Raw genomic sequence first — 10,804 nt, 5'->3', positions numbered from 1 at the left:
GAAGTGTTAATGAGGCAATTAATTTGGGCAGAGAACCCCATAATACCGCTGTAGAATCCAGAGATAAGTCTGAGTGAGCTCTATTTGCTCCCAAGTGGATATGCCTGATCCCATGCTTCCTACACCTCCTGCAGCCATTATTATATATATTTATGTGCACAGATGTTGCACAATCAAATGGAATTTAACAGTAGCTTACACAGAGGCACACACAGTCCTGAAAGATGCAGAAAAAACCAGCTAAATAAAATATGCCTCAAGAAAAAAGGAACTATATTATTTTAAATGCAAGCACAGGAAGCATGTACCTTTCCTGAGAATGCAATGCATTTGGAGAACGGTAACAGTTATCACAGAAAAACAGTGTGACACCAGGGGGAGAAATAGGCACAGAAAATCAGGAAGGTGACCTTTGATCAGAAAACTGTAGTTTAGGAAAAGAATACTAAAAAATATATTAATACTCATGAGTTACTTCTATAGGAGTTATTGATTTCTTTATTTTAATCATTCTTTTAATTATTTTTCCACCGTTCATTTGTCCTCACCACACGTAACAATAGTCACTTACGTTTGCAGACCTCTGTAGAAGACATGGGTTTCCCTCTATCTCGGTAATACCCTGGTTTGCACCTTTGACACCGATGTCCCTCTGTGTTATGCTTGCAGTTGTCACAGACTCCACCACTGCGCTTTCCTGATGCCAGCCAAACACTCAGATCAAAATGGCAGCTCTCAGCGTGGTTGTGACAGCGACACTCTGGTGGGAAACAGGAGAATACATTTCAGGCTTTTATAATGGAAATGGTATCATTTTCCTACTGTGAATCAAGGAGGAAATATCTGAATGTAACATTTCATCTGCCTACAATCCTTGATTTTCATAAAAACTAGAAATTGCAACACAGCATGAAAGTGCCAGCCAGGCCTGAGAAGCTTAGGTGGTTGTGAGCTATGTGGTATTCTCTACAGTAAGACAAACCAATCTGATAGTGTCATAAGCCCTGCACAAACCCCTGGAACACTAAATTGTGAGGGGACATAGCTGCGTGAAGAACATATCTGCCTTGTAAATTCCACTTCTCAATAGCTCAAATGGGTTAGCTGCAGTAAAACAACATGCATACTGAAGTTTTCCATCAATGACCAACAACTTATCCCCAGTTTCTGTAATGGCATCATTAGTGTAAATTTGACAGAAGTCTTTCTTAGGGAACTTTGCCTGCTGGCATGGAGAGTGCTCATCCTGAAAGCCTGGGTCAGTAAACACTCTCCCACTTACTTCTGCATTCATTTGGTGCCCCTGTTTTTCCATCTCCTGGCTTCCAAGGCTGATCATTGTATAATGGTGCACATTTCTCACAGTGGTCCCCTGCTGTGTTGTGTCTGCACACACACTTCCCATGGACCTGTCAGGGGAAAGACAATACGTTCAAATAGCTACAAGCAAGAACATTGCGGAATGCTCAGCAGCCTCACAAGGAGGTGGGACTTCTCCTGCACAACTCCCACACAGCTGCCTGGCTCTCAGGAAACCCACAGAGCCTGGAGCTTAAATGTGTAGCTTTATCTCTTCACACGGTCACTAATGATGTAGGTTTTTCCTCTACTAGTTTAAATATATGTGTCAACAATTTTTTTTTAACTCTCCAGTTGGCTATTTTACTGCTACAATGATGAACAGCCTCTAGACTACTTAAATCGGATAAGCTAATACAGCTTATTTTGATTTACAAGTTCAGAGCAAGAGCATGCAAAGGGCCTAAGCAGGCAGTCACCTCCAGGCAGTGTCAAATATACTCTTTGCTAGCAGAGTTGAGTCATGGAAGAGCACAGTCTAACAGAGCATGCTGGACCCTGTCTTATTTGATATTAACAGGCATCTGGAAGAGAGAGGAAATATAGGGCAATGAAATCATCATGAATTACTAAATTATAAATTGTTAGAAGAATGAGCAAGGAATCCTGGACCTCCTAGCACAGTTAAAAACATAGCAAAATTATTAAACTTGGAAAAATACTAACCAGTATACTCACAGAAAAACAATCCAAACCATGCATTCTGTGAGAGGAAAGCACTGATGTTTGAAGAAACTTGGGTACAGTAGGCACCAACCTACCAACTTACATATGAATATATATAAAATAGGTTAGCAGAAAAGGCCAAGTAAAATTTTGGGCTGTGTAACTAAAAGCACTGTAATGCCAAGAGGATAGGAAATTGTACCTGCAATGCTGTGTTCAGTTTTGAACATCTTATTACCAGATAAATGAGAAATTGGAAGATGTTCAACGAAAAAGAACGAAAGCTGGCATGGCTGAAGAATGGGGCTGATCTACAAGCACTAAGCATATAAACCCACCTAAGCTAGGAAACAACAGTTTACAAAGTATTTGAGGTGGAAACAAAGAAAGAAGGGCAAAAAAACTTCACTAAAACTGGCTGAATAGTAGAGTTCTCTCTGTGACTATTTGCTTGAAAAATTACTTGAAAAAAGAACTTGCTTTGTACTTACCTGCCTTCATTGGACCACAATAATGATTTTTAATAACAGAAATACTCTAATATCTGTCAGGTTTAGAATCAGGTATTCACACCAGAAACCTGACCTTGGAAACTGAGCTAGTCCAGCTTTCAAACAGAAAGTTACTACTGAAACTGGTTCTGTTCTCAACTCATTTCACACACCAGGAATATATGAGCCAGTTCCACTATAGACTATGATTTGGTACACAAGATTCTGTAGTATCAAGCCACATCCAAGAAATGCTTTGCAGGAGGGATTTTATGTTGTGGTTTTTGTGAATTTGTTTTGGGTTTTAATTAAGAAATAAGATTCCAATATCTGTTTGCAATGGCTCAGAAAAAGGATTTACTGGAGAAATTATTTAAGGAAGTATCTGGCATAGGGAGTAGGAGAAAGTGAAAGGTGGTACCATAGGTCATGTTCTACGCCCATCACAAGAGAACCTCCTAATTAGCAGTATGTATTTCACATGCAAGAAGACACTTGTACTAGAGCAAGAAATGCACAGAAGTGATGGGACTGGACCCCTCTCCCTCCATGTGCTGCTGAGGATGCTAAGCTCTGTAACTACTGTCACAGCTCTGGCCCACTGCACGTTACACAAAAAGCAGAGGCTGAAATTTCCTTTTGACTAGGGTGTGAATTGAATCTAATCCTTTAATCCCACCGCTAATGTGAGTTGTGTTTCTCCACAGTCTTTCCTGAAAGTCAGACTCTCCCTTTGCAGTCCCCCGCTTCCCCCATCTCATGTAGCAGGTAGCTTGGGATCAAGAGAGAAATGTTCAAAAGAGCAGTTGCGTGAATGCACTCCCCTGCCCCCAAACTCATCTCCCTGCAGCAATTTGCTCTCCGCTCCCCTGGTTTCTAATCCTCCCAGACCAGATATGTCCTGTAGCTAGCACAGGGGATAGGCTGCAGCTGATGCCATCGCCCCTCTATGGCCAGCTGGCAGATTTGCTGCTGCACAGAGCAGTTGGCTGCCTCCTCACGGAAGACTGAGCACAGACTTCAGGGTATGCATTTCTGTCAGAGCTCAGCACCAGTAAACCTCAAGAGGATAAAGCATGTAGCATATTATGTGATGCCTCTCCAGACCCTGGTACAAGAAAGTCATCCATGTTCAAAGCCCTAAATAGGATGACAAATTACACAGACAAAAATACTAATAAGCAACAGTGTTAGGCTTCTTCCTCTTTGGGTTTGGCTCTTCAGGCTTATAAGTTCCCTGCTGTGGACACAGTGACTGATTTTCAGAAGCCATAGAACAGAGAAAAGGACCAGGAGTGAGAAGATAAAATGAGCCTGACCCAGAACCATAAATTTTAACATCCCCACATTTCAATCTCCGTCTGAACTTTACAGCTCATTCCAAAATGGATCAGAACCACATCTGATCAGATCCAGTCACTTCTTAGGAAAATACTAGTGTATTTCAGTGCAGATTTTTTAAGTTGGCCCATTGGGGCTTTTTAGAGATATATACACAAACTGTGCACTCACTATATAAAAAAAATTACATGAAAGAAATGCTGAGATTGTACAGTTGGGAAATGGCAGAATTAAATAATGCAATCTTGTTTTAGCCTTGAATGACATGATCAAATATTCATTATTCCACAGGACCCTGTGCTTACAGTGCAGAGCACAGATGGTGTGAACACTCATGAACAATTATTCAGAAAGTAAACAGGAAAATTCAGTGAGAAAAGAAGAGTCCAGTTGTTCTTTGGAGGTAAGCAGATGCATTAATTTGCTCATTGCCCACTGGTTTGTTGCAAATGGTAGTTTGTGGAGGCTATCTAGGAATGGCATGTTTGAGTAGGACAGAGGCATAAAGGAAGCTTCCTGCCTGTGATCCCTGCTATTGAACAGTTTACCAAATATATGTGGAAGGATGACTGGCTTAGACAAAAGGGTTGAAAAAAGCCAAACAGCCAGCAGACAGGAGAGCCACTGAGCAGGCAGAAGTAAACAGCGAAGCTGCCATGGAACTTTTTAGAAAGTTAGATCTGAGGACTAACCTTTTTCATATAGGTTTCAGAACAAGGGAAAGAATTGATTGGTATTGGGGCAAAGGTAAAGGATAATGGAAGAGAAGACAGGTCTACTGTGTGTTATCTATGAATGGGTATCTCATGGAAGACTTTTTCCAAAGGAGAGTAATCTCAGACAGCATTCATAGGTGAAAACTGCTACAGAGGAGAGCGCAACATGAGGTAACAATGAAGTACAGAAAAGAGTTGGATAGGAGAACAGAGCAAACAGCTCAGGCAGAACACACACAAGAAAGGTGATTCATGGATGCAAGTGGCCATTGCAGAAAGACTGGTAAATGTAGGAGAAACTGAGCTGCAGGAGAGACCCGTTACACTTAAGCATGAGGTGAAATAAGGGTAAGTGAGGTGGCTGCAAGTAACAAGACAAACTATTTATTCTGTTAGAGAGGAAGAGATAGGAGAGGCAGCTAGAGACCAAAGTCCAGGAAGGAACAAAAATGAAATACAGGAAGCTGTCAGATAAAATAGGAAATGGGATATCTGCTTAGGGAAGGGAAAAATGTGAGAGTTGCACTTAACACCAACACAAAGAAAGCAGACATGCCCCTGACTTGTTATTCACTGTTGAAGTCCACATCTCTCACTAAAGCGGGTCTAAAAACAAGAAGAGTGTGCTCTCTACCAAATGCAAGACCTCAGGATGCCCTGGATCTCACTGGAACAAAGATGATCATGCCAAGGTAGAGAAAAATAGTCAGAGAAGTACAGATTCAGGGGAACTACACTGATATTTTTCTATGCCCTAGAAAGCAGGGTCAGAGTTGTGAGGAGATAATGATGATTAAGGAGATGATTGTCAGGGAACAGCAGGACCAGTTGCTCTCTAAGGGTTGAAGAGCTATAAACTGAGGGTTACCACAGCACAGGCTGTGCATTTACTGAGGGAGCACCATCCTGAGCACAGCAGGCAGAGCAGGGAGCTAGTACCACAGCCCATTGACAGCCCTAGACACAACAAGGGAATGGACTGGGGGAAATTCAGGAGCAGCAAGAGACAAGCCTAGAAAAAAAAGCTCACAACTGGGGTTGAAAGTCCATCCAGGAGGCAGAATGAGAGACAAGCTACAACACACCTGAAGGGGTTCACCAGGAGGGATGTTACCTACAGCATAGCCCCAGGGTCCATCCAGAAAGCAGGGCCAGAGGCAGGGATACAGACACACCTACAGCACAGCTCAGACATAGACTAACAGCCCAGGGCTGAGCTTAAATGGAGGCCCCAGGCCAATAGACAGAGAGCATGAGTAGACATCCCAGGTGGAGCTGGTCAGGGCTGTTAAAGTCCTTTTAGTGCCTTCAGGACCCTGATAATAGTACTTTGATTGCCACTGGATTCATGTCATTGGAAGCTTTAGGATATCTGACTACTAGGAGGCATTTGAGGGGAAAAAAAATTCCAGCTTTCTAGATTTGGAATGGGCAATCCAGGTGGAGGGAGCTTGAAAGCAAGGTATGAGGAACAGCAGCTTACATGAGATTCATGCCATCAATTAGGAAACCTAGCCAGTTTTCAGCTAAAGCCTAATTGGTTTATGACACTGATTTATATGAACACATATAAATGTATTGGTACAGCAGGAGAAAGACTGAGATCCAGGAGATTTCTGTCTTACATCTCTCATTTACTGTATCCTCAATGTTCAATGTGATGCTGGATCACTCGACATATACTGATCCTTAGATATGAAAGTATTTAGGCCTGTATGGGCTTTTCCATAGTGCTCATTGCTGCAATAATTGAGTACTTCAGAAATATTATAAAAATTATTTTTATGACACCTCTCTCCATCTGCTTCTCCTCATTACTATGATGACTCTAGTTGTTTCCAAGGATCCTTCCCATTCATTGGAGCATCATTGTATTGAGAGTTCAGTTGCTCTGACAAATTTCTTTGAAGCTGGATAGTGCCTTCCAAAGTTATTGTGGGGAATGGACCAGAGAAATAGATGCACTGGCAGGCAGGCAGACTGTGTGATCCATCTCTTAAAACCAGTCTGAAGTACTGTGTGCATAACCTGTAGTACTTTGTATTCTCGCAGTCCTGCTTCCCAAGTGTGTTCAGCCAGGGTTACCTTGTCACTAATGAATGCTATGAGCTTTGAAAGAGGAAAATTTTTGCTTTAAATACTGATATTCTGGCTGCATCAAGCTTCCAGTTTTCTAATCAGCTTTTGCAAAGAGTAGAAGTTTGTAGGCTGACATACTTGCGGTTAGAGGATATTATTAGTCCAGGAAAGGAACAAAAATGTTATGCTATACTCTCAATCACCATCATATGGGCTTTAATGGCCACTTGAAAGCAAGATTTGCTTTTGTGTTTTGGTATAGCAGCTATGTTCTCAGGCTGTGGTTTCGTGATGGTCTTTGGGGGCAATCTTGATTTGAGACATTTCTGCTTTCCTTACTATTTCTGTCTATGTTATCACCTTCTGCATCATGCACTGAGTCATGTGCAAATTGGACTGTGAAACTAAACCATCTTTTAAAAAAGTTAAAACTGCTTTTTTTTTTTTTTCCCTTGGCACTAGTATTTTTAATCTGGATTAACTCCCTCATCTGCCTCAGAGTACAGTCATGCTATTACAACTCCGGTATCACTACCAAAGGCTTTGATTTGTACACCTACCACCTGAGCTGCTTTGAATTAGGACATAGAGGAGGTTATAGCTTCATGGATTTTAATGCCAGGATGATCAGTTCCAGTCATTTAGCTTGACCTGCTATACTAAGCCATGAATTTCATCCAGTAGTTCTTCCATGGAGCTCAGTAACTTCTGGTTGACTTACAGCAAATAGTGTAGAACCATATCCTGCTTTCATACAATGGTTCCAAGAAATTACGTGATACTTATTCACCTTTGACTGCACAAAGTTGCTTCATCTGAATTCTGATCCGCAGCTGAGAGAGAACAAGTGGAAATTTTCCATCTGTTTGTCCCACAATTTTTTTATTTTTAAAACTCTGTTCAGCTTTGTGTAACACCTGAAGCCTCTTGCTTTCTCTCTGCCCATTTAGTTTCTTTTACTTTTCATCCTTTCAGTAAATGTTGTGGTTGTTGCTGTTTCTCCTGGGCTATTCTCAGTCTGTTTTGGGTTTTTTTTCCTAATGAATGAAGGTTAAATTTGGAAGCCTTCCAGAACAGAGCAACTGTTGCTGATTCAGAGAATATGTTTGTCTTTGGGCTCTGTATTCACTTTGTAATGTCGCCAAAGAAATTTTGGATACAGCAGTTTGCAATGACATCAGAGGCTAGTCCCTTACCTGCTTTTAGTAAAATGACTCTTTCTGGGTCATTTTGAGTAGTTAAATACAAAACCGTGCCTGCTATTCTGCTTTGTTTCTCTTACAGTTCAAATGGGCTCTGTTGTCTCTCTAAATGACAAGATGTATCCCTGCAGATTTATAATAAATCCTTCAATATCAGGTCCTGAGGAGACTACATATGACTTTTAAGAGGCCAAATTAAAAATTTCATTCAACTTTTTCAAATTCATGAAGACCTAAAAGAATGGGTGGCTTGGGAGTAAGTCCCAGATTACAGTGCCTGCTATGGGTAGACTGACAGTTCAAATTCCTGCTTTAACCAGGAATGAAAAATGCCATTATTTTCCTATGTCACTTGCTGGTTTCTGGGAAAAGCTCTAATAAGTGTATGTGTCTAAAAACTGATACACATCTGAGTGTTTTCTGAGGGAACTGAATCTCTGGCTCATACTTGGTCACTTTGGTAAATTAAGTCTGAGGGAACTTAGCAGGGAGAAATAGAGCTGGGACGCTTGTGACAAGGCCACCTGAGCCCATACAGGTTTTGGTCTCCACAGCAATGAGTGAATGAGCTGCTGCTGGTTCCAAATTCGCTGAATAGGTAATGGTGAAGAAAAATCAGTGATACTGTTTGGCTGAATAGTCAGACTGGCACCACTAAGACCTTTTTGAATAGTAACAAAAGAACAGGATAAATAGATGGGAAGAGGTACAAAATTCATGCCTCATGCGCAGGAATGTAACTCAGCCTGTGAGAGGTTCAAGACACAACTCCATCCTCTGCCTGAATTCACCACCATGAGTCTTTACACACATGCCTAGCTGTGCCTTAGCCCACATTTCACTCTGCTTTCTTATTGTTTTCTTTCTGAATGCTAGCTTGATTTTTATTCATTTTTGGTCTAAGCTGTCCTCTTATTTTTACGTACAGTGCCAACAACTCCATTATCAATCTGTAACAAACTGCATACAAGCATCAGCTGGCATGCTGAAATGCAGCCCCTGAGTTACAGCAGGTCACCAGCTCTTGATGAGTGTCTTAAGAACAGAGGAAGCAGAAAGGGGAGTGAAGTTCAGTGTTTTAATAGGTGAATGCCTGAATCACAGCATAATGAGTAAACACCACCGTTCAAATCTCCTGAAAGTGAATGGCACAAGTGAGTTTGGTCTGGTTCAAGGCTTTGTTCCTGATGCCACTGAACAGTCTGGCCTGACTGCCAACCTTTGCTGTAGAAAGACTCAGAATTAGTCTTCAGGGGAGGAGGAAATGGGAGAAGCTCTAGATTCTGAAATATGGACAAGGATTTGTGGATTTACAGGCCAGGCATAATGGGTTAGCACACTGTGGACAGTTCAGAGAAGTTTGGACATGACCTGTTCATTCAACAGGCAAAACAATTCTGTCATTTACTTTGTAGTAAGTCTGGCTAACTCCAGCAACTGTCTCAATTTAGCTGGGTTTCTACTGGTTAATCCACAGTGGCTCTAGGTGTGTGTGATTGAAAATCCACTCCCAAAGTGGGCCTGTGAGCTCTTCTCTGAATTTTTGCCTCTGTATTGAGTGAGCTTGGCAGCATGCATAGCTCCCATTCAAGTGAAATTATGTTGAGTAATGGAATAAATGAAGCCAAGAGAAAAATAGTTTTCTGCAACTTCTCTGCAAATGGCTGCAGCTTGGAGAGTGGGGGAAGGGCAGCGCTGAAAAAGATGCAGGACCAGCCAAATTTAGAAGGAATCTGGGAAGGGAGAAAAAGGGCAAGAAAGTCCGTGATTTAGCAGAAAACTTGTGCACAGCGAGGGAGGATTCTAAATGCCTAAAGGATGCAAACCTAATCCCTGGAACCCTTCCAGCACAGTGGGTGAGCCAAGGCGAGGAAATATATGTAGGATTTTATAACTTTTGCACTGAGTAATATGGAATTTGTTTATAATCCTGTGCAAAATTTGTCCATATTTTGTGTGCACCTGCTGCCAAAGCATTTAAATGCAAACTCCGTGGACCCACAAGGTACAACTCTAGAAATATTTGCTTAATTTACTGGGAGATTTATTGGGCATGAGTAAACTGGCAGAAAGGCCTTGAAAAGCCTTGGTAAAAGACTGAAAATTTTTGGTCTAGTAACATGTGGGTGAGCTGAGGACAGAAACAACATAGCAGTCTATTCAGTCCCAAGGGAGCTTAAAAATACAAGGACTTAATGTATGAGGCCAAACACAGCAACTTCTATGATTGTCACATCACAGCAACTTCCTAGTGTTGGTGGCTGTGTCAAATTCAACTTAGAGAGACAGAACAGTATATATTGCATGGAGCTTAAATGAAAGAAGCTCAGAAATACACTGTACTATGGGGCATCAGAGAGGTATTAGTAGCAAGTAGTGGCTGATAGCTGTGAGATGAAGCAATTACTTCTCTCTCTTAGAGAGACACACACACAGACTCTTGTAGCTTTAATGTGAAAAGCAATCCATAAAAGATCTATAAGGTGTATTTTACCAGCCCTAAAATATATTTACAAGTGTTTCCAATCAAATGTTTCTACTAGCAGGGTTGTTATGGTTCTTTCACAGAGATGAAAGTAGCAGAGAACATCACTGAAGTGATTAAAACAACAAAAAACACTATTAATGACAGCAATTAAGCAGTAACATTAAAATACATTTAAATAGCTCGCTCATAGCCTTTGCTTTTAAGAAAAGCTGTGTTTAAAAGCTAATAATGTCAGATAGGAAATTGTTTGCTGCCCCATCCCACAAAATAAGAGACAGTGTCCTACAAGTAAAATGAGTGTCTGCATGGGTGGATCTACACTGAGCCCTGATTCAGAAAAGCATTTAGGCATGTGTTTAAACACCATTCCTGAATAGGCATGTTTTTCTGATTTGGACTTCAGTAGTAGTAAAAGACATTTCCACAACAATAATAAAATGTAGGAAAAACTTGGCTTTATAA

The 10,804-nt window shown here is 41.2% G+C and overlaps 1 protein-coding gene across 1 annotated transcript in view; it reads right to left on the bottom strand.

Annotated features, from left to right (window-relative positions):
* Positions 1–10,804, bottom strand: part of LOC104162011 (netrin-4-like) — a gene marked incomplete at its 5' end in the record, with an annotated part of 44,897 nt that overhangs the window by 13,919 nt on the left and 20,174 nt on the right. The window contains 2 exons of the mRNA XM_009700638.1: positions 572–760; positions 1,283–1,409. Coding sequence (XP_009698940.1) covers positions 572–760; positions 1,283–1,409 — 316 coding nt within the window. The remainder of the gene's footprint in view (positions 1–571; positions 761–1,282; positions 1,410–10,804) is intronic.

This window comes from Cariama cristata, unplaced genomic scaffold, assembly GCF_000690535.1.
Source record: "Cariama cristata isolate BGI_N322 unplaced genomic scaffold, ASM69053v1 scaffold165, whole genome shotgun sequence".
Lineage (NCBI taxonomy): Eukaryota > Metazoa > Chordata > Aves > Cariamiformes > Cariamidae > Cariama > Cariama cristata.
Note: the sequence above shows the minus strand (reverse complement) of the source record. Positions and strands in the feature narration are given on the sequence as shown.